Here is a 24413-nt window from a genome sequence, read left to right on the forward strand (position 1 = left end):
TAATATTTTCTTGCAATGAGCTATGGTGGGAGGGAAATTAAAACATATAACTCCGAAAAGTTAGAGGGATCGAATTCGGTTCCCCCGTAAGGAAAGCCGAAGCCTTACCCGATGGCCACTGTTCGCTACCGCTGACTTGTCAACAACTTCAAACAGGTCATCACACATCTGTGGCCATTGCCGGTTGTTTTTTGCCAACAACCTGCTAAGCAAGATTTCCCACCGACGGTATAACAGGTATCTACTAAAAATGATAAAGAATACATGAATTCCCGTAAACATCAAAAATATATTAATGTTGTAAAAAAAAATCTAGCAAATGGTAATCATAAACTACTGTCGTAAATATTACATTTAACGACTTCCTTATAACATTTTTTTGTAGTTTTAAAAGTATATGTAATTTTTTTTTACCAATCTAAATAAGCAATATTTAAAATAACATCTATTATGTCATGTAGAAACTATGTGGAGCGAGTACCTGATAGGTACTTGGGTCTGCGGAAACTATTCCACGATTTTACTTGTGATGAAGATAAATGTTATATGTAATGAGCTCTATCAGTGTGAATACAAGTGTTTATAACGCTTAATATGCTTGAAAAACTTAACAACATGAACAATCGCAAATAGGTAAGTACAGCGTATATAAGCGAGCGGCATATTATAGTTTTACCTTTTAAATAACAGAATATTTTTCATTGCCTACCACAAAATACAGCCGAACATAGTAGAAACTTGGGGCACCTTAATAAGTCGATTGTTTTGGGTAGTTGTTGAATAAAAAGTTGTGTTGACGCGCCTACACCGTTTTCGAAGCAAATGCTATTGAAAGCGTATTCGTTATTTCTTATATTTATTACCCATCCACCCGCAATATATATTTTTGTTATGTCAATGTCTTTACTTACACATTCTCACAAATTCTTCGTCTTCAATTTTAATCCATGTGAATCGGCACAATCAATTGTAGAAAAGACGGTATTAGTTTGACTTGTGCAACCAAACCCCAACACTAATGGCGACCGTGCTTTATTTATTAAGGAACCTATATACAAATTACATTACAAGCATAATTCGGTAAAGATTCAAGAAACACAAGATATACGCAATTACCACTTGGCGGTGTCTCGACGATCCAACAAACTTTTGCATCAATCAAGGGTCATAGAAGCCTTAGCCGAGACGGTGATCGTATTCCTGCACTGAAGTCAGTAGCATTCCACGTGGTGCCGGCCTTTTCAGATAAGTGCCCAACTTTTCCTTTTGTTACATCCACGTAGCCTATACCTATCTAACCACTTGCATCCTAAAAGTTCCAAAAAAATCAAGCCACACTATTAGGTAAAAACAATACGCTAAAGTACGATGAAACAATTGCATAATTAGTCACGTACCCACGTTACGTGTCGTAACGATTTATAGGTTATTGTTTTGTTTCTTTTTCTCTCCAGGAAGCTCTTGATAGAACAAATATTACCTAAACCTTAAATAATCAAGTCTGCAGTACCTACCTGTTTAAGAATATTAAGCCGCAAATTTTGATTGGGTTTGCATTCATATTTTGACTTTTATTTTTATTAATATTTTGACATTTGACTCTTATCTACCGAACTATTAGGATTTAATGAAAATTCACATTATCAGTTCAAAACTAGATCCCCTCACATTATTAAATGGGAAGAAATGTGTAATTTTTTGCATGACATACCCACACTTGAACGATTTAATTGATCGCGCAGACATTTTAGAGTCATTGAATCGCAATAGATTGAATAGGTCTAAAAAGTCACTTTGGCACGACCTGTCCTAACACCAGCACTCATTCAAAATCTTTTACATCTTCTACTCAAAATTATTATAATAAGCTTTGCGTCATTTGTAATGGTGACCATAGAGTAAGTGACTGTTCTATCCAAAAAGAATCTAGAGGAAAAAATGTCCGATGTACAACGATTAAGACTGCACGAATTGCGTTTGAAATGATCACCATCAGCGCAATTGCAGGCTTGGTCTCTGCCGAGATTGTAAGAAATTCCATAATAGCCTTGCAATAATAGCCGTGCAACTATGGCCAGATAACACTAATCCTTCTAATACTACTGATACAATAGTAGGTACATTTTTGTAAGCAACCAGTAAATCAAATTATATTATCTACAGCAATAATCGAAGTTACAAACCCTGAAACAAACAAAAGTCGATAAAGCCCGTGCATTAGTAGACTGTGGAAGTCAATCCTCATTTGAAACTAAGTAGTCCCCTAAAGGATGCTTTAGCTCTCGAGTAAAGCCTATCAATAAAATTACCATCTCAGGTATTTGCAAAAACTGTTCTATACAACATTACTGAGGGTTGCTTATATCAGCTCAATACACAAAATATATAACGTTGCTTTGACTTGCTTCATACTTAAACTTAACTTAACTTGCATAACAAACAATTTGAAACTTGCAGACCCTAATTTTCCATCGATGTGCTCATCCGTGCAGACCTTTTCTGGGATGTCGTAGGCAATGACGTACGGACGTTAGGTCCAAGTTTCCCAAAGCTAAGAAATACAAAATTGGGCTGGATTATTGCTGCACACATTATCCTAAACTTCATTAATCTTTTTTCATATATCTCTCATCGTTAAGGCTGCGTTAATAATAAATATTGGTGCGTTACTTTTTCTCCGTCTTACTTTGCAAATCAGACTACCACGAAAAGAACTTTTCTGTTTTAAAGTTAATATATAGCCTATGTGCTCACAAATAATGTGGCTTTATATTGGTGACACAATTTTCAAAAGCAATTCAGTAGATCCAGAGTTATAAAGTTATAAAGTATAATAGGTAGAAGTATAGACATAGATACCTGCAGGCAGACAAAAAAAAGGTTCAGAAATCGATATTACAGCTACCCACGATTAAGTGATTGAAAAGTATGACAAAAATGATATTAATATGTCTACATGTGATATTACCACTAGATATGTGCTATGTATTACATGAAGACGTAGTACGTAATTGGTTGTAATACACATACATTATTGCCAGTTATTATCCACTCATTTCCGGCAGCTGTGGAATAATTGATTGTTTATACGTTTATTTATTTACTAATCACTTTTATCCTTACTATCCTTGCCCACTAATATTATAAATGTGAAATTGTGTTTTTGGTTCGTTTGTTAGTTTGTCCCCCCTTCACGCCCTTACAAAGAAACTAATAAACTTTATTTTCGGCATAGAGTTAGTTGAAAGGTAGGAGAGTAGGTAACATAGGCTATTTTTTATCCCAGCAAAACAAACGTTTCTTAAAGAATTTGTAAAAAGAGAACGCTGGCAATAGCTAGTTAACTACGTAAACTATTTGAACATGAATGTCGCTGCAGAGAAAACGCCATCGAATGCAAAGTTACTCTAATATCATTCTCATAATGTTATTGATATGGTTTATCAATCAGGGATCAGGAAATGAGATTATTCCCACAGGCAAGGTTTTTAAGTAGAGCTGACTCACTTTTGATGAAGAGCTGAGTTATGATCTGTAAATTAAGTAGGTACATAGAAGAAAAGAAATAGAATAATAATAATAATAATAAGAATGTAGGTACATACAGTTTTTAAAATGTAAAGTAGTTATTATAATATTTATACAAACAAATGCGTGCCTCACAAATTATATTGGTGCGTATGTAATAAATGTATTTAGAAGATTCATTATCACCGTAATATTACAGACAGCACTGCTATCCGTAACCTCGTTGTCCTTGAGAGCTATGGCGTCCCCACATTCCACACCCTGATCTACTAAACTTTCGCACTTGACCTACACTCACGCAGCCGGACTGCGCGATGACGTCACCGTCTGGCCTCTGTGAGTTGTGACGTCTCGCCCACATATGGACCGTCTTGTAACGAATACTTTAATAATTGTCATATCATCTGGATGATAAGATATCTAGAGGAAAAACTGTCAGTGTTAAATCCAGATGTTTATTTGCGAAGGGGTTTTATAGGTTTTCCTTTTACCTTTCGGTCAGCAACAACAGGGAAGGTGATTTTTTCCTAGACATAATTTATGGACCAGTGTGGCATAGGTAGCTTACTATTTATCCCGGATAAATTCAAGGTTCCTATTGGATATAAGTAAAGCGCTATCTGCTATTACCTTTCATGCTGAACTATTCCTATCACAGAATATATTGTATAGGTATGTATTTATTATACCTAAATGAAGAGGTAAGTTTCTTGGTTTATCGTTCTTTTTCCAGACAGATTTCGTAATTTTAAGATACGAAGTGATATAAAGCGCTCCAAAATAGTTCACGCAAGCGATGCTGCGGGCAAGTCTAGTTTATTATTATTTTCTCCGTAATTAGTTAGCGCACCAACCACCATTGCCGCGTGAAAGCTCCATCTCTCATTTGAGTAAAGACTCTCTGAAGACTGACACTAGTCAATCAATGTCTATTTTTTATCGAATATTTTTAAGAAAAGATTATCCTTTTAATAGTTGGAGTTTATTAGTCAGGCTTATCTTGTCCCATGAACGATAGATGTGTATGGATATTAAATGTATCCGTATGTCCACAGATTCGAAAGATGATGATGAGGAATTACCTATCTAGGTATTTAGATGAACTACCTACAACATATTATCGTGAATAATAGGAACGCTCGATTCAAATGACAAGGCCGCGTATGTTCACAGCGTCCGCTGGAACACCCATTGACCTCCATTCATTCAATAATCTTGTAATTGCACATCAACTAACGATTTTGACATATTATTAGACCTTTAACGCGTGAGGTAAGCAATTACCAGAAAGTTTTACATGAGTATGGCCTTCGCCTTTGGACATTGTTACCTAAGTGTAATTTAAAATATCACAAATGCTCCCGATACTGACCTTCTAAACTAAATTCACCTTAAGTGCCCCCACGTAATAAGTTATTTGGTTTCCGTACCGGTTGATAGCAACAACGAATAGGTGGTGTACCTAGCAATGTCAGGCAGGTAGGAGTTCGACCTGAACTATAAACACAGCCGGGTCAATTTTCCACAACATAACATTTGTGGTATGTGTTATTAACTGGGGTGATTTTTCAGTATTGTCTCGAATTTCTGTGCAACCTGGCCGTTCCAACATCCGCATCCAGCTTTTCTTAATCAGCCGCTTCCAGCCAGTTAGTCCACTAAAAACAGTCGTATAAATATCGTCACACAGGACGCTTACCGGTCCACGGTACGGTTCGTTTTACGGTCTTTGAAGACTTTGGTTCTCTTATGGATAGAGTGAGGTACACGTAAGCTACTTCGAAATAAAAAAAAGTCGGAACAATTTGGAACAGGCTCTATTATGTCAGATTTTCGTGGCCGTTAAAGCTATTTATGTATGTAATGAAGTGGCAAAGACAACGCACGCGACCCAGACACGCAAATGTTATTTGATAGTTATATTTAAATTTAAACGCCTCTATTGATGTAATGTAGAGATGATGGGAGCATGTCCTTATTGTCATATTCGATTCGATTGTTGGATTCGATTATAAAATATTCCCAAAGTCCTTTTGGCCCGCATAGTCTGGCAACCAAATTAATGCAAAGCTTGATGTTGCAGTGGGAATGCAGTCAATGTAGTTGGTACTAGTGTGCCTTAGTATTTTTTATCTATAATATATATCATTTTTAGATGGGGCCTAGTAGTGTTCTCTTAAGTTGTAGCCAATTTACAAAGTCCATATTTCGGGGACCACGAGAGACGTTGATTCTGCGCGTTATCTCTAGCTTCGTATTTCGGGTTGCACCCACGTTGAAGCAGCGATGTAGACCTTTTTGATAATGATGATAGAAGGATACCTATGTTTTCTAATTTTGTAACGTTTATAGAGTAGTTACACACAGTCTTCGTTCGAATTGCAGGCAAAGCAATAAGTAAGAATCTATTTAAATATTAAAAAAAACATTTCATATTTTTTCAGTGTCTTGCCTGACCCGCTAATGACCCAAAATCTTAACAGGAACAGGAAATCCACATACTCGTAATTAAGAAATATTTTTTTGCAAATACTTGGATAACAAGTTTAATAGAGGTTAACCAAGAAGTGTAATGTTCTATGTTAGGATGTGACGGATGCTATGCCACTTTTTGCTTTGCTTAGCTTTCTGGAATACCGAAGACTACGCAGTCGCTGCATTTACTAAACTGTTATAAGTAAACATTTCGTAATGTAACTCGATAGCACGCTTCACTCCAAGTGCAGTTCCAACACTGCCGGTATTTAGGTCACACAACACATACGAAGTCGAGAATTTCGATTCATCATAATTAGACGTAGTTAAAGGAAATTCGTAATTCAACGAAAAGGCTCTAAAGGTCTCAAAGCTACCTTGATGTTTGTTGGAGCCTGTTCGTTTATATACGTCCAAATATGAATTACCTTTTTACTTGGTTAAGAAACAAAGATTGCTCGATCCGATCGGAATTATCCGTGTAATATTATTATCCGCAGTTGCAAACATTACAAAAAGGATAATAGCGTTTATTATATTTTAAGAATTTTTATAAAAAATTAATCGAGTTCAAAGTATTAGATTATTCCGAATAAATATATATTATAGTATAGATAGTATGTAGTCACTAAATGTCGAGAGTACTGTTTAATAAACTACTCCACTAGTAGGTAGCATCATTGCATTTGATACATTATAACGGAATTGGTAAATTAGGAAACTTACTGGAGTTGCACTGTTCCGAGAAGAAGCCAAGAACAAATCGGCCGGTTCATCTATTAATACCTGTACCAAATACCTATCTACATCTAGTGGCTGCAGGTAATGCACCTGTCACACGTTTCCTGTTCAAACTGCCAGTCGGCCTTGCCCTTTCACGATTTTTATTCAAGCCAGATTCATGAAACCAAAGTTATTTATTTAATTTACTCAAAACACAAAAACAAGTAGTGTTTTTGTGTTTTGCACTAGCACTTAGGCTATCTTTTAATAGACTTACATTTTTTTTTTTTAAACCTTGGAGATCACCAAAGTCAAGCATCACATTGATGGGAGTTTTATTTTTCTTTGTTAAATGGCTTATTAAGATTGAATGAAAAAAGTGTCTATTTAAATATGCTAGGTTGTTAGTGTCCCGCGGACTTAAAAGGTCGGAAAACCCTGTCCTAAATTATATAACTAAAAACTTTTTTATTTTTTTCTGTGATAGTGATTGGGATGATTTTAGGCATCCATTTAAGGCCAAGTTACCTATTACCCGATAACTAAAGTACAAGTCTAGGGTACTGAGGATTGCGTGCGCGTAATGAGCAGCTATCACGACAGGAGCGTAAGTGCGGTGAACTGTTTGGTTATTATAATCTAGAAATGTGGTTTTTCGGATAAAATGAAATTCTTTGAGGCGCGTTAGAGCTTTTAGCATGAAGAAAAGCCAAACTTACCCAACAAACCTGAACTCGACTTGCATACAATACAGGCGTATGAAATTATGTTAACATAAAAATAGATTAATTATTGAGGATTAATAATTGATCAAAATTATTATAATATCTATTTTTTTGTTTCTTTATTTTAAGGTAGATAAAGTGTACCTACCTCTACTTACTCTGCTTTTATTTTTTACAATTGCATAATCTTACTTAAACATTGCACTAAGTCTGAAATCAAATTCAAATTTTATTCATGTAGGCCCATCACAGGCACTTATGAAGCGTTCATATATATATGTTGACATAATTGTAAGGGGATGGTGATAACTGCGTTCGCCAACTTAAGCCTAAGGCTACGAGGGTTCCAAACGCACCCTATTATTTTTTATTTTTACGTATTTTTTTTTGTTATCACCATCTCACAGTAAATTAATATTAAGCTATGAAGTTAGGGCAATTCTCACCCAAGCTTTTTTATCGTTTAAGTAATCCTTAACATTATAATACAACTTTACCCCCCTATAATAAGATAACTAAAATACACAAGCCTAGCAGTTTATATATTTGTCATATTATGACGAATCTTTTTAACCGCGTATGTTGTAGGACTAAGTATTTTTGCTAAATTATTTCTATGTGGGCCCCATTTAAGTATGTCATATGTAAGTTATCTAGGTGGGCTTTAATTCTTATAAATAACATGTAAATTCATCTACTTGATTGTATATTAAGCAGTTTCAGATAGTTGCACCTAAGAACTTAGGTATAAGATCAGCTGCTGATATATAAGTGAAATTTTCGGCGATTTATGTAAAACTGAGCATTAATATTTAGCTAAGACCCAAACATTTACTACATTTATTAAAAAAATACCGATGTGATGTGTTTAAAATTGGTTTGCAATGTCGCTAGGAGCAGATATTTAATGCGAGAAATGCAAGAGTCGTTTTCTGTGGCGGCGAGCGGTGACCTTGCCCTGGAAATGCACCGGAGTACGATACAGCTGGTGTGAGTCGGCGCGGCTCTACACAAACACACTCGTGCACTTACGTGCAGCTACAATCACAGCACCTTGACTCTTTGTTGCTCTACTGAATAGCGTATTCACGGTTAAAATGAATCTCCGATTGGTGAATAACGCTTGCTTGGCAATTTCACTCTGTGGTTAATTAATTCATTTCAATTTTTGATAATTTTTCCTAGGTATATACATAAATATATACTCGTTAACGCATGGGTCTATACTATAAACCTCACTTCTATGAAAGAGGCGCCATGTGCCTATCTGTGGATAACATAAGCTTGTGATGAAGATAATCTTATCAAAATTTTACTAAACTGTGATGATTAAATCCTCTGTGACTGCTACCTGATTTATGATTGTTCAATGACTTGAATGTAATACAGAGTCAGGACTAAGGCCATGCTCTATCTGTATGCCGGTAATAATTTTACATTAAAAGCTGTCAGCCACTGGCGCATGGCTGACGTAACGACGACGTGACGATAATGGTTTTTCATAAAATGGTCAACACGTGGAACAACTAACGCCAAACGCTTGAAATAAATTTACCTAGACAGGTTTTATAAAATGGAGTTGAAGTTTTTCGGTGTCCAGGGTATACAATAATACGAATGGCATAGAGATGGCTTGTATTTTGGAGAATGACAAGACTTAATTTTACCGGGCAAAGAAGATTGCGAAAAACACTCCGATTGTTTAGTATAAAAATAATATGTTTACCCGCCAATCCGAAAGCAAACTATCTACCGACAGGTACATTAATCAAGATACACTTACAGTGTATAAATCAGCGCATCAAAGTCAAGTCGGATCACTAATCGCTCGCCAGCCTTCGCATTCCTTCGCGTCATGATGTAAAAATAAAAGTTCTTTGCCCCTAGGACTACAGTCCACACCCGTCACTCGACATACTGCACAGATGGAAACCGGGACCAACGACCTGCGGCCTGAAAGCGCTGGCTGACTCAGCAGTATTCACCACCACGACAGCGCATTAGGGAGAATTTGCGCTGAGGAACCTACAGGCGACCGATGGTACTTTTTATAATGTATTGGTTCTTAGAGGTATACTATATAACATCATAATCAACGTAAGGGAGAAGCAACTTTGAATTGATAAGTTGAAAGCCATTGTGTTATAATTATTTATGTTGTTATTATGCAGGCGGCCAGCGAGCGCGCGCAATCACTTAGCGAATAATAGCCTAATCAGCAGCGGCGGGTGTCGTATGACATAATTCTGTTTCGCGTGGAAGCGGCCGATATTTTACGGTGAAATACGACAAAACCTGGGCGCGCCCTGACGCAGAGCGACGGGGGTTGGTCTGTATTGGCGGTCATGGTCAGACAGTGCAAAGCGTTCCTCGCGTTTGAACAAATCATTTTACTAACAGACTTTCTTAATAAAGGAGGAGGTTATCAATGTATGTTCGGGCACGAACAAATTTTTTGTTCAAAAGGGGTTTGTTCCGAAATGGTCCCATTCAAATTGCATATGAAAAGATTCAGAAACAGATAACGGAACTTAATTATCACGTTTTAATACTCAAAAGGTTTACCCAGACGTTCATTTTATCGGGGTACACTCACATTTTCTATCAAAGTTGGTCGTTGCAAACTTTTTCGCAGCTGAAAGCTAGTTGTAGCCCATATGATTCAAGCTTGATTTATACAAAAATATATTTCCTTTTTAGTTGGTATAAAAATTATTATCGAAGTCGGTTTTTTTTTTCTTTAAAAATGTAATGAGTATTAATCAACGTTTCTAAGTCATAATAATGAAATCGAAGTAACTCTTTGAAATAACAATTTTAGAAGAAGTGAAATTTGTTTCTTTTTAATAATAATACTGACTGGTCAATCAGTTGGTACGTAGAAAACCATCGCCTATATAAACAGAGCAACACCGGGATACAGCGGCTTGGCGGCAGGAATAAGCATGACGGTAGTACCTAGGTACCTACTTCCCCGGAAGAGCTCCATCACAAAAAGCTAGTACTTGTTTGTTGAAGCAAACAAAACAAAAAAGTAATTTGACAAAAGGTTGACAATTTTTCCACGCATCTGAGATTAATTTTGAATGTGTGCCTTTCGTTTCGTTTTCGTTGAGACGCCGTGAGAAATCCCGACGCGACTTACTAAATAAACAGTGTTTGTGGGTTTTTTATATATTCAAATAAAACTCTACAATCACAAATATAAAGTTATGCGAGTAGATCCGGAGCCGGAAGTCAGAGGTTTGTGGTTTGCGTGAACTGCGCCCATCTTTCAATTAGTCTGCGCTAAAGACGTGCACATAAGTAATTGAATTAGCGCTCGAAGCGATCCGATACAATCCGAGCCAAGGTCGGCTCAACAACCAGTGGTAAATATTTACAACTCAACGCTTTTTGAAATAAACTTACTTAACGCACGGCTTTTAAAAGCTCTTTTTCATCTTCAAAAACCGCACCAGGAAATCATTTGGGAACAAATAATTCATCAAAAGCATGACTTATGTATTATTTAAGTTGGTAACCTACGCATTGTTATAACTACTTAGTCACAATTTCTATAGGGTACAATGGGATAATGAGAACGCGGCAAGGAGCAGTTAGCTTAGTACGATCAAAACACAAATGTTAATTTTGTAGCGTATCCACTCAATGCAACCTGCCTAATCTACGAATCATTTGAAAAAAAAAATAAAAAAAACTAAAAAACACTTCGTTTTAGTTTTGTTTATTTATAAAAGATCGATTATTAAACTATTTTTATTAAATTAAAACCAATTTTTTAATATTAAAGAGATCGGCTAAAGATAATGGTTGGAAATTAAAATTAACATCATTCCTGCCTTATCGACTATAGGTAGATGAATAATATATAAATAAACAAAAATCTTATTCGGCAAATTGAAAAATGGAATAATCTTATTAAATTAGTGTATTGTCATCGATTCTAGATATTTATATAAAGTTTGAACGATATCAGACCGTTTAAAGAGAGTCAAAATAAAGCCCAAAGGAGTTTATGAAAAACATATATACCTACAGGTGAAGATAATATAAAGCGTGTTAAAAGAAGGATTTATATTTCATATTTCAGTATAGTTTCGGGATTTTTTATAAAACCGACTATCCGTTATCTTCACTGCCAATCTTATGCATGATGATCTTATGCTAAACGTCTTAGATTGACAGATGTCAGTCGAAAAAGACGATTTTTCTTAAGTTTCAAAAATACTCTAATTTTGTCCCCATACCCCACCATTCCCCATAGCCATTACCCCATGTTACTCCTAAGGGTAAATCATTAACTTAACTTAATTAAACCCCACACTGGTGAACATAATATGATACAAAAGACATTGTATAATTACGTACCAGGACTCAGGAGCACTAGTTTACCTACCAAAAACTAGATCAGCGATACGCTCAACTAGTTTTCCATCTCTAGAAAAAAACCGTACAACGTTTGCTCTATTAGCTTTATTGGGCTACAGCAGTAAACACTGAGCTCTAACATAGGTACGTTAAAAGGGCTTTCACTCAAAACATTTAACACACATTGCGTGTCCGTGAGTCATAATCTTAAATCAATAAACCTCATTGTATAAAATGACGCAATGAATGAAATCACTAGTACACGTTAATTGAAGGAAAGGTCAACGCTATCGACAGGTACACTTATTCAGTAATGGGCATGCCTGCGTAAACGATAACAACTCCCTTGTTCTTGGTTTAAAACGCGTAAAATGATAATCTATGATTTTAAAATAAATAATATAAGTAGATAACTAATAATTGAGCATCATGAAATTACGCACCGAAATATTATATAACTATATTTTGTTACCTAAGTCATATACATAATTCATATATGGTCTTGTATTTTTCAATTCATTATATATATTTGATCAATATAAAATGCTACAAGACTTGACATCTCTTTAAGAGCAAACATCATGGATTATTGTAAGGGTTGGCTTTGATCGATAAAAATCAGAAGCCGCGATGGGTATAAGTACAAACAACCTACTCGCATGTATTCGGTAGAGCCATCTCATAAACCGCTGTAGTGTTTCTCCACGCATGATCAAACGTCTAAATCTCAACATCCATTCGCGTCTTCATTCGTCTAACAAACTCTTATCAGAAAAAACATCTAGCCTTGTCCAAGTAGTAGAAAATGACTCCGGGCTGTATCCGACATGTAACGTGTGGAATGCTCTTAGTTAGAGCAACAAGCAGCCGCCGCCGCGTTCACTCAGATGAATTGCGTTTATTGAGATACTCATTCATGTTTTAATTTGTACAATAAATCTTCTTAGTAAGCTATATATTTTTATTAATGCCACCAGTGCAGACCAGTGCGTTTTTTTAAGCAACTAAAATGTCACTTGCTTAAACGGTGAAGGAAATAATCGTGGGGAATCCTGCATGCCAGGGCGTTTTGCATAATGTTTTAAAAGGTGTATTCCATGTGGAGCCAGCCAGGTACTCTCTTCATACCAACCGTAAGAGTTTTGCTGAAATCAAATCAGATTTGTCGGAGATATCGAATACACATGTTCAAGGGGCTAACAAATCACGAGCACTAATTGCACAGTTTAAATAGGCTTAAAATTACCGAATTATTATGTTATCTGTTATTGTGCTGCTATGTTGTGAAGCTCCTGAAAACAGAGGTGCGAGTCGGCTAGCTAATCCAGTCGATCGGAATTCGCAAATGTCTCTATCACGGGAACGCAAGGGCGGGCGCGGGCGGAAGGGCGCGGCCGGCCACAGCTGGGCCAAGGCCTGATGATATCATTTACATTGTAGGCCTTCCCTGTGATATCGTTATTATGCACTTTCGTACGTATACAAGCTGATTACCTTGATGAACTTGACTAACTTGCTTGAACTTTGTGAGTTGACTACATTTTGGTACATAATGGGTGTTTTTTAAATAAAATACTAATGTTTTTTTGCAAGAGTTAAAAGCGACTGTTATTACTGACTTATTGGATCAATCAGTGCTCTCATGATAAATGTGGATTTTCCATTCAGTGACGCTATTTCATAATATTTTAATACTGTTTCACAAATATAAGAATGCCTTAATTAAACAATGAAAATAATACGATATTCGTAAGCGGCAAGTAAAGTATAGGTACCTACGTCCTCATTTTTATTTAACTAGACCGCAGTTTTATCTGGATATTTTTCTGTAGGTATTGTTGCAGTTGATGCATTATGTGTAATCGTGTTAATTAGTTGTTTCCATTTAATGAGAGTATGCAGCGCGGGCGCCATGTTTGTAAACTGTTGAAATGCGCACGCGCCGTCATCTCACTACATGCCGAGCAGCGACCTTCACCTGCTACCACGCGTCTCAAACCTACGCAAATACTCATTAATGCTGAGTTTCAGCGACTTCTTCATTTCTTCTTCATCTTTACAGTAGAAATTGTGTCCAGACCCCATGGTAAAGTTACAACAAACAGATAAGTTTGACTTGTCAAAAAATACTAAAGTGTTTTTTTTAAGTCATTTACTTGAAATAAGGAATATCTACATTCGTATAACACGCCTTACGATGTGTGTATAGATATAACTTCAAAAAATACAGACTAGGTACTTCCCGTTCAAAAATATGTGGTGGATGGAACTCTAGGGTGCTCTAAGGATATTCCTTCAAAATTTTAAATTTTCTACTTTCTATCGTTTGGGCTGTCCGTCAGTCAGTCAGTAGAAAGCCATTAATATATTAACTTTACCTTACTTTGTATTAATTATTTAACTTTACTGTTTCTTTACAAAACCTGTTAAACATTTCAGCACAGAGCCTCTTACCTAGCATAATTCAAAGAATTCAAAGTTCATTTATTTTAAGTAGTTCCACCGGTCCACTTTACCAACGGTTCGGAAGGCATATTCTACCGAGAAGAGCCAAGAGCGGAGCAGCCTGCTTCCAAGCAACCTTGTCGTTAAGAAATTCATCAATCGTATAGTAATCACGATTTATTCAATATGTTTTAACACATTGTTTAAACTTGTGTATTGGTAGGTCCAAAGTTACCCTGCGAATCATATTATAAAAGATAACTTAATATCCTGGATAGCGAATTCAGTAGGTAATTCCACTACCACGAAATCGTGGAAATCGCAATGTTGTTTACCAAAATAAGTTCTTGTTATTTTATTCTGCAAAATTCGAAGTGTAGCAATAAATGTTGATCCCTCTGGAGAAATCTACCTCACGCTGTTCACTACATATATAAATGATCATAGCGTAAGTAGGTTGGAATTTAAATAAGGAAAACCCTAGGAAACCATTTAAATGCGCAGTAGGGAAATAGGTCGGTAGTATCAGGCATTGTATCTTCCGTATGTATGGAAATACAATACACACACACACACACACTAGTGCACGCAAACGCTGGGTTCAAATAATAGAGTTTCTTGTCGTTTGCATATTTTGCATCCGGTGGTTTAATAGGTAAGGAAGCTTGGAAAAGGTACCTATAGTTTAATCCTATACTAAAGATGATCTTAAAACAAATGAATGGTAATATTATAAAAATATTTCTTCCTTTTTATACAAAAAGGTTGATGGACAATGGGTATCAATTTGCAGGATGTGTTCCTTGCATGCCCGAAGTGTTGCTGTGTTTATTTGCGATGGTTTTCCACGAACCATCAGGTAGGCCATCTGCTAGGTCCGTCATTATAACTATAACAAAACTATCTCGTAGAGCATTTTCATTGGAAGGCGCACGCAATCGGTGCGCGGGAGAAAAAGTATGCCAATTGAGGAATATATTTGTCGGTAACTCATTCAGAATGCGGGATATTTTGACAACAGTACCATACGTACAAACTTACAATATTCATTAGATTTCTGATGACTAAGAATACACTATTTAGTCGATGGCCCAGTGCGGGAAGTCGACCCTAAATGCTACTCGTGTCAACAGAGTTATCGATCACTTTAGAAAATGTTCCTACACTTAAGGGTAAGTCGTCGTGACGTCATTATTGGTTCATCTATGGTTTTATTAGTTTTTATTTAGTTAGTCTAACCTAACCTGATATATCTACAGTACGCTAGAGTGCTGTGCCAGGCGGCCTGTCATGTCACCGCCACATGTGAGATCCATTTTCATCGTGACCCCGGCCTGTTTATTTCGACATTGACCGGTAAGGAATTCACTATTTTGATTTGTTATTATCGTTTTTTCGTCGCGTGATGACGCCAGGTCAGAATAGTTTCACCACCTAGTTTCACACGGTTGGAGATTACTTATATAATACTTCTTGGTGGTCCCACTGCTGGAAACAGAAAGAGATTTCAAACGAGAAAGAGATCTATTCCCAGCAGTGGGAAACGAGCTTTATACCCACCACGCTGCTCCAATACTTTAACGAATATTATATATAATATAAGTTATTTATAGTAACCGGGGCCGAAAGGAATGCTCACCGAGGCACGGAGCGGAGGTTGATACTGCCAATTTCCTAACTCCGGAGTGGTATGAGAATTCTTCAAAAGAAAATCCCAATTCCCAATATATTTTGGCCCGGGATTCAAACCCAGGATATCTACATCGAGATATGTAGTTGAACATGCTTACCATAAGATGCACGAGCAGCTAGTGTTATGTAATTATAGTAAGCCAAAACTGCATTGTCTGCGGCCCCAGGGAAAGCCGCAGTCTGCGATGCATCCATAAAGATAGCGATTACAATAAGACACAGTTATTAGTGAGGCGCGTACCTATATCATTATATTGTTGCTGTAATATACTTGCCTATAATCATCTATTTCTCTAATATTGCATGAAGTAAAGCGAAGCGTGTTAACATGTGTTTGCCGTAACCTTTGTTGCCCCATACGCAGTGCCAACATCGCAGCATAGTAATCCATGCTGCTACGTTGTCACTGCGTATTTTTATATTTATTCCTTTAAAAGTATGAATAAATGAATTAAAGGGACAAGAAAGATTGTGGAAGAAAAGTTTTTCATGAAAACCGAGTCAATCAAAACTTTTCTCCGTTTTCAACCGATCTCGTATGTACAAAATCAGGCACTTTTTCTTTAATAGATTTCATATGTAAGTGCACATCTACTATCTGGTTGGGCACATACTTTATTTACAAAGTATTATTTTGTATTCGCCAGTTTAATGTCCTTCCCTTTAGCCTTTAGTTTGGAAAGTAGTCTCGGGCTGACAGCCGCCGCCACGGTGAAAGCACTAGTGTGTTACATAACTTACTATTCATGTTTACTACATTGATTAATAAAGGCCAACGTACTACAATTTAAATATTTTCATGTGTTTTCAAAAAGTTAGGAAGGAGAAAGATAGATAGAATTACTATTAAATATAAAGTTATTGGAATGTCACCTACTGCTTCTCGGTGGAATCTGCCTCCAGGTTGCCACGAGCAAATAATTCACTACAGAGTAGGTACAAGTAGATAGGCAGACATGGCGTTTCAAAAGTGATTTAATATAACCCTGCTTTAAATTTATGCATTTAAAAAAAAATTTAAATGCATGAATTTTGAATTTGAATTTCAGGCAAGTATTTGAAGGTTGCCATATGATTTAAGGATCTTTGAGGATTAATAGACAAAGGCGTGATTCTTACTAAGTGTATGTAAACATGTGGGGTACCTAGTACCTTACGAATTCTAAGTCAAACTTGAGACCAGCGACGTAAGAAGAATACGTCGTCACTAGTCCTATACGTCACAAGTCACCACCAGGCTAAATGGAGAACAAAAAGGGAAGTTGGCAACACTGCGCCTAATTATAAAGTCAATGGGTCGCTTATCTATCTATTCACCCGCAGTTACAGTCAATGACCGATATATTTACAGTGGTAAATACAGAAACAATAACTGTTTCGACAAGCAAATAGGAGAGAAATACCTACGAACGAACACGTCAATGTGAATCGAAATCACGCGATCGGCTCGAGTTGTATGTTTGGCAAATTTTGTGGGGATCCAGAAATGATGCTAGGAATGCCTCAACTTGGATGGGTTACACAAGGATTACATAGGGACGCTACTTTCCCGGTTTTGTGGTAGAATAGCGTGACGGACGCCGCGCCGTAAGTGGAACAAGATTATGAAGTTCCCGAGTACATTTACCGAAGAATACCCATTCTGTAAAAACTGATAAGTATCATTGTGTCAATGCTGTATACTTAGAAGTTTTTCTGTATACTTATTTGAATACCTATTCATTTAGTTAATCAAAGAATAATTATCTCCATTTGTATAAACTGCATTCGTATAAGAATATTTATTGAGTTTTTCTGTACTAACTCTCAGTACCAGCAGAGTCCACCCTTATGCCTCGGAGAACACGTTAGGCTCACATGGGAGCAATTTGAGCGTGTTCTCGAAATGCTCTCGAAATCTCTCTGTATGAGAAAGGAGGCCTTTGCCTAGCGATGAGCCATTTATAGGCTAATGATGAGGACGATGATGATGAAATATATACTGAACCTAAAGTTAAAGGTAATTGTAGGAGCGTGTGCGGCGTCACCGGGCTGCAGCCGGTTGTGCCCTGTTGCCCGTCGTCTGCCGAAACCAATTGAGGTCAATGTTGTTTGAGTAACGAAACGGAACAAAACAAACCGTCAAACATTCGCGGACATATCGCGAGAGGCGTGCTGGCGTGTGATTAATGAGCTCATAAATCAAATATCGAGTTTCAGTTTTTGCAATCTGCTGCTGAATGTGGAAATCCCACAGAACCGTTACATTTTACTGATCAGCATATTACAATTGAGGCATTTCTTGCGCAAGAGTAGGTATACAACACTGTGACAGTCGTTCTGTTTACGATTAGACGGATCACTAGCATGATCACATCCCCAGCACGATTATATCATAATAATAATAACTACAGAATAAACAAGTCGAGTATAACCCACTAGTTTAACAGGTGTTTGTATATTAACTTTTATTTTTAGTACAAAATATGTACATCAGTGCCTGAAGATCAAAGTCTTTGAACAATGTGTGTTGCCAGTGATGACATATGGTTTTGAATTTTGGTCGCTAACTTTGGGTATCATAGGATGGCGCTCATGTTCGGTCAGCAGCCGATGGAGAGAGTTATGCTTCGAGTATCTCTACCGCTACGTCATCAGAAACGAGGTGATTCGTAGAAGAACCGGGGTTACGACTAAACTGGCAGTATTCGGGGCACATATCTCGGAGAATGGACGTCGGTGTCCTAAGTTGCTGGAATTTCGACCTAGCACCGGTAAAAGCAGCGGTGGTGGACCCCCGACGAGGTAGACGGATAATATCAAGTCGCAGAGAGCCGCTGGACTCAAGCGGCACAAGACCGTGGTATTGGGAACTCCCTACAAAAAAACTATGTGGTCAAAAGCAGTGGGTATTGGACGACCATTGGTTGACATGATGATGACGCCTAGTTAAAAATATTTTCTCCCTCTCTGCTATAAAGAGGCTATGAGGCCTGTGTCCAGCTGCAGAAGATGGCATGTAAACTACCATTGCTATATATCCTATTAGGCATGACTGACATGATATTGTAAACGTAGCATAACGACGGACTTTCCCGCTCTGATATTTGAGTTTGAAAAATTCAAATTCAATTCTCTCAAACTGTTTCGAAGTTATGCACGTTTGTAAATAAGGCCTTGAATGTATGCTTCTCAAGTAGTGAAAGTCTAGGATGTGATAAAGTTTGGAGTATATACAACTAAATAAACAGGTGTTTGGATATACTTACACAAACTAGCTTGCTAAGCCGTAAGCTGATCGTGGCGTCTAGCGACTGAGACCAAGGCGATGTCCTAACCTGGCTTGTCGGGTGTGCGTCATCCACGATCCAATCTAGTTAAGTATCTTTATATAAGTACCTACTTATTGTTTGAAGAATTCGTAAGCTTTTGTACTAATGAAGTTACCGTGTATAAAAAGTCTATTTATATTATCATCACTACATTTTGTAGGTTTTATTAAAAATATACTTATTCTAAATCAATACATATATATATTCGTATATATTTAATGCAAAATTCCGATTGACTGATGTACATATATATATATATCTATAAAACTACAAGCACGCCTACACTCAAATAGGTAAAGATTTACACCCGAGATTAAAATCGTGTTTTAAAAATACTAAATATCGTTTTAGTTTTATATTTTCTAGTTATCGATTCCTATTATAGAAAAATATATAAAGTAAGATAAAACAACTTTAAATCACTTCTAAGATTATATGTATGCTCTTCAGCTACACGCTCACATTCACTCCGCGTCCTTTCATTTCAACTGTTCATTAGCTGAACGTAAACACATTAAAATCTTGCATCTCTCATTCATTATAACGTGAACTGAGCTGGTTTCTAATGGTTATTGTGCTGGTGGCCATTGTAATGGGAATCAGGGTTAGTGTGACGTCAAATGAACGCCCCAAATATATACTCAATTATTTCACACCGGAAGTTCACGTAACTGCCTTCTCTAATAAGGTTAATGATGTCTAATAAGTAAGACGTCTCGGATTCAATCACCTTCAGGGGCAATTTGGGAATTTATAATTTCCGTATTTTCTCTGGTCTCGTCTCATCATCCGATGCTTTTAGTCACCCTACTGACAGAGCCGCCAAGCAATTTAGCGTATCGGTACGATGCCGTGTAGAAATCGATCAGGGGTATTGGGTTAAGATCGTGATCGCAGTAGATGGTAGTATTAGCACAGAAGACGCTGGTGCCCTTTCTCCGTTGAATTCCCTGAGTCGCCTCGTACGACACTCGCGGCAAGAGGAGGGGTACATATCACAGGCGAGACGGAAATATACCCTGGTCCTACCCACAGTGACTTGTTCGCTGGTGTGGGTTAGTTGAGGTTACACGAACTCTAACTGGAAGGTTCACTACGACAACAGTTTTTAAAAGATATAATGCTTAAGTCTCTGAAAGTAGGACGTTTTAGGATACAAACCCACCATGCTGTTTTAACTGGTGGGCAATGGACAGGCAACTGAGACCGAGTGCTTTCCCAGGAAGTGGGATAGCGCCAGTTTCCTTGCTACAAATTTTACCTAATACCAAACAAAGGGTTGACCACTGTCCTAGAACTGAATCCAGGATCTAGAGATCCGTGATTGAACATGCGGATTGTAAATCTGAATCCTAAATCAGCGACTGGTGTTTCACTGTGTCAAGGCTGGGTTACGCGCTACAATCAGCGTGGTGCGGTCGCCTGAAATCGCGAATGGCTTAATTGCCGTCTGGGTCACAGGTGCTCCCCAGCTGCCGCGCCGGGGCCGGGGGTGTCGGGGTCAAGGCGGGGCCGCGTGCCGTGAGCAATAGACCTGCTACTGCCGATCACGTGTGACTAGCTAATGCCTACCTATTACTGATTTACATACAAAGTAGGGCAGCTTTACTGCTTAGACTTAGACGTGCGTGAATTTATAGGAGTCCTAAAGTTTTTCTGATCACACCACTAAGCCAAAAAGGAGAGTAGACCCTTAGGGACTTTAAAAAACGCATCTTAACTATGATATCAACTGTCCATTCCGGGACATTACCGAGGTCTTTTGCAGGGATTTCCAATTTAAATGGCTTTGCTCCTAAAATTTAAAGTGCGTTTCTGGAGTATTGAGTCGCCGTTCTTGGAACTTGGGAGCTGAAACCATTTGAATCTTATATCTTTAAACGAGCAATTCTTGTATATATATAATTTGAATCTCGGAATCGGCTCCAGCGATTTTCATGAAATTTAGTGTACAGGGGGATTTGGTGCAGACGAAGTTGCACGGGTCAGCTAGTGTAATACTTATATGCGTTAGGGAGCTCCGTTCTGTTTGGCAACTAACATTTGATTTTACTCAACATATTTCCAAGGCTACATTATAAAGAACTTTTGGATCGTCGAATCTAAGGTGAATGGAGAGACTAAGAGCATTTACCCCCTACGCGGAAAGTATGTTCTGAATAAGTAGTATATGCCTACAGCGTTTAAAATAATAACTGTTTAGTTTTCTTCACTATTTTATATAGAAAGCAACACAATCGTGTGATTTACTCAGCTGTTTCCAATTACGAATATATAAGTCAAGAATATGACTGGTAAGTGGTATATATAACGTTAGGTACGTAACCAAGAATGTTTAAATGCCATCTAGACATCATTTACATTAAACCAATTTATTACAAATTCCTTCATAAAAGGTGATAGATAATTCTGTTTAAACTTGGAACGGCAAAATCGTGCTACTGATGAAATCTTTTGGTAATATGAGTTTGACACTCAACTTCTGTGAAAAAATAAAACACACAGAAGCCGTTGTAGACAGACCACGGGATTATAAATAGGTAAAATAACATATGAAACACAATAGAATGTTGATATCTTGCAAAGATAGCCGCGTTGTAAATATTTGTGCACAGCCAATTCCCGCTTCTGAGCCGCTACCGCCGAGATTCTGTGTGTTGAGCGGTTTAAAAGTATATGAATATTAGAACCGTATGCGGGTAACGGGCACATAGCTGCCGCCACTAGGTGCGCGGCGCAGGATGCGAACCTGTTATCGGCTGGTGGCTACATGAGTGAGTACAAGCAAGGAAAGTTTTTTAGAAAACGAGTTCTGCACGTCGTCATTCACGTTAGTATTGTCTGTAAAGTATCTACTAGAGATGAACTAAACATATTACGCGTTCAATATTGGACTGCTTTTTCCGAATATTCAGTCGAAAGTTCATGAACCATTTTACACATCCTCGTGGGAGATTTAATTTAGAGTATGCGTCAAAGCAGTGCGTTAATCCTTGGTAAAATCCCCGTGCTTTAGTACGACTTCCTTTAAGTAAGATTTCATCATCTGATAAAGCTTGCTATGATGTTGAAGAAGAGCAACTACTGAGTTTCTCTGCAACTATTGAATTTGAATTATAATGTAGGTAGGTAGTAAGATTGCTGTATAAGTTCATTGTCGTATCACCTAGAATGATCGAGAAAAGAAACCTGACTAGGTGGCTACGTGATATTATCACAATTAATTTGTTGGCTTAAAAGTATTTCTCCATTCCTTTTTTGGTTTATTATTAATGAACCAAGCAGATAATCCACCAGATGCCAATACCAATGCTTTGATGATTTTAGAAATTTGTAGTTCAGTAGCATAATGGATGTATCGCGGTGAAGATCGTTTAGAAGCCGTCATCCAGAGCGTAGCTACCTATCGATAAACAAATAAACTAATCTATTGTTGGAGGTGCACCTATGTGTGGTATCGTACACGGAGAATACAAATGTTTACTTGCGAGTACCTTTATAAATAAGTCATTTAGATTCCATCTATTACCTAGTTGGTACTTAGTATAAATATAATCTACGTTATATATTTAAGAGGATGGTGATCTTGAGATTTGTACTTAAATTATTGTATTGTATTGTATTGTATTGCATTTATTAAAGGTCCAGTTGACAATAACTAAATATATATCTTAGTTAATGTAGTTAATATTGCTACATACCTACTAAAGCTTACATCTAGTGTGTGTCAGTACCCTGTCTGTCAGCTGAAACTTTCAGAATAACATTGGAACTGCTCTCGACTCTAGGTTTGAGATAGGCGAAATCTTTCCTTATAACTATGGAGAACATACCCGACGCACTAACTACAGTATCGAGGCAGTCCCAACATTATCCTGATGATGTTATAATATCGGACTCGAAGAGCCTTGAGGAACCTTTTGGTATTATTAACCCACAGATTGCACGTATAGAAGGACTGACAGAAGGACTTAAACAACGTAACTTTCACCTCTTTTGTACAGTGAGCAAATCTGCGAGCTAACATCTTCCCCTTGAACTCCAACCTTTTGCTCCCTATCAATGTCAAAAACATCTCTTAGATCGTCTGTAACAATATTCCCCAGAAGTGAATTTGTATTACGCTGTTAAGGTCAGTACTATATAAACAGACAGGAGACACATAGCTCGGAAGTTGGATAATAGTTTTATATTATTGTCTAAACCTTAACTCGCATGTTATAGAATAGATGAAAATTAATAGTTTTTCACAGACCTTTTCCGTTTAGCTGAGTCTTCAGCCGCGCCAGCTCTCTGGAGCGGCTTCGGCTGCGGCGGGGCGCAGCGATCCTCCGCGGAGAGCGGCCCATCGCGCCCTTCGCCTCACCACAGCCCATCCGCGCCGCACTACCGCCCGCTCGCACTGCACATGGCTCCAGCAACAGGAGTACTGGAGGAACTAGACAGTTCCAATTCCAAAGGTTCCGTACACAAAAACTTCAAAATCGTGATAAGTAATTTTAAATGTTCAGTTTTGTTAATAATTTCGGAGAAAAAGGCACTTCATATGGGACCCCCTGGGGAACGCTGAACACTAGTGGAAGCTTTGATGAATTGAAAACTTGAAACACTACAAAACGCGTGACTATATCTCGACAGGGTATACAGGCGACAAATCTAACTTTACACAGTTTTCGACATCAAAAGCCTGTGAAAAGTTTTCAAAAACTTTGTATGAAAACCGCGGAAAATTGTTTGGGCACTCCACACAACACAGGGAAAACTAGGAAAAACTATTGACAGTTCGGCTGAACTGGAGCTTCCTAAAACTTAAAATCGTGTTGGATCTCGCGGGTTATCCGTTCGTTGTTGTAGTGGCTCGCCGGCACGCGTTGACTGCCGCTGGTAAGCGACCGCGAGGCACTGGAGTGGCGGCCGCGGGGGCGCGCCTCGAAGGTCGCCGCACCTCGCCTTACCTCACTGATAACTTGATAAGGTGATAACGACGCTACGACGCGGGTAGGCAGGCGGTATGGCGCGGAAGCCTGCGATGGTATCGGGTGATGTCGTACGTGTATTGATGACTGCGGTTTGGGTTGTTTAAGTTTTAGGAAGGCGGGTTTATTTTTAACCGATTACCAATAATAGCTACCAAAAAGTACAA

General features: G+C 37.8%; 1 protein-coding gene across 2 annotated transcripts in view; it reads right to left on the reverse strand.

Moving 5' to 3' along the window:
• The window catches only part of LOC120624155 (phosphatidylcholine:ceramide cholinephosphotransferase 2-like), a 98529-nt gene extending 74374 nt beyond the window's left edge, over nt 1-24155 (reverse strand). Inside the window, exon 1 of one of the 2 annotated variants that reach the window (XR_005658746.1) lies at nt 23526-23579. Coding sequence is in view for 1 of the 2 variants with exons in the window: in XM_039890527.1 (XP_039746461.1) it covers nt 23526-23646 (121 nt within the window). In the remaining variant the exon portion in view is untranslated. Of the gene's footprint in view, nt 1-23525 lie in introns of both variants that reach the window. The other variant, XM_039890527.1, reaches the window with a different exon arrangement.
• Between the last annotated feature and the right edge of the window lie 258 nt (nt 24156-24413).

The sequence above is a fragment of the Pararge aegeria genome, chromosome 5, assembly GCF_905163445.1.
Source record: "Pararge aegeria chromosome 5, ilParAegt1.1, whole genome shotgun sequence".
In the NCBI taxonomy this organism is placed as follows: Eukaryota; Metazoa; Arthropoda; class Insecta; order Lepidoptera; family Nymphalidae; genus Pararge; species Pararge aegeria.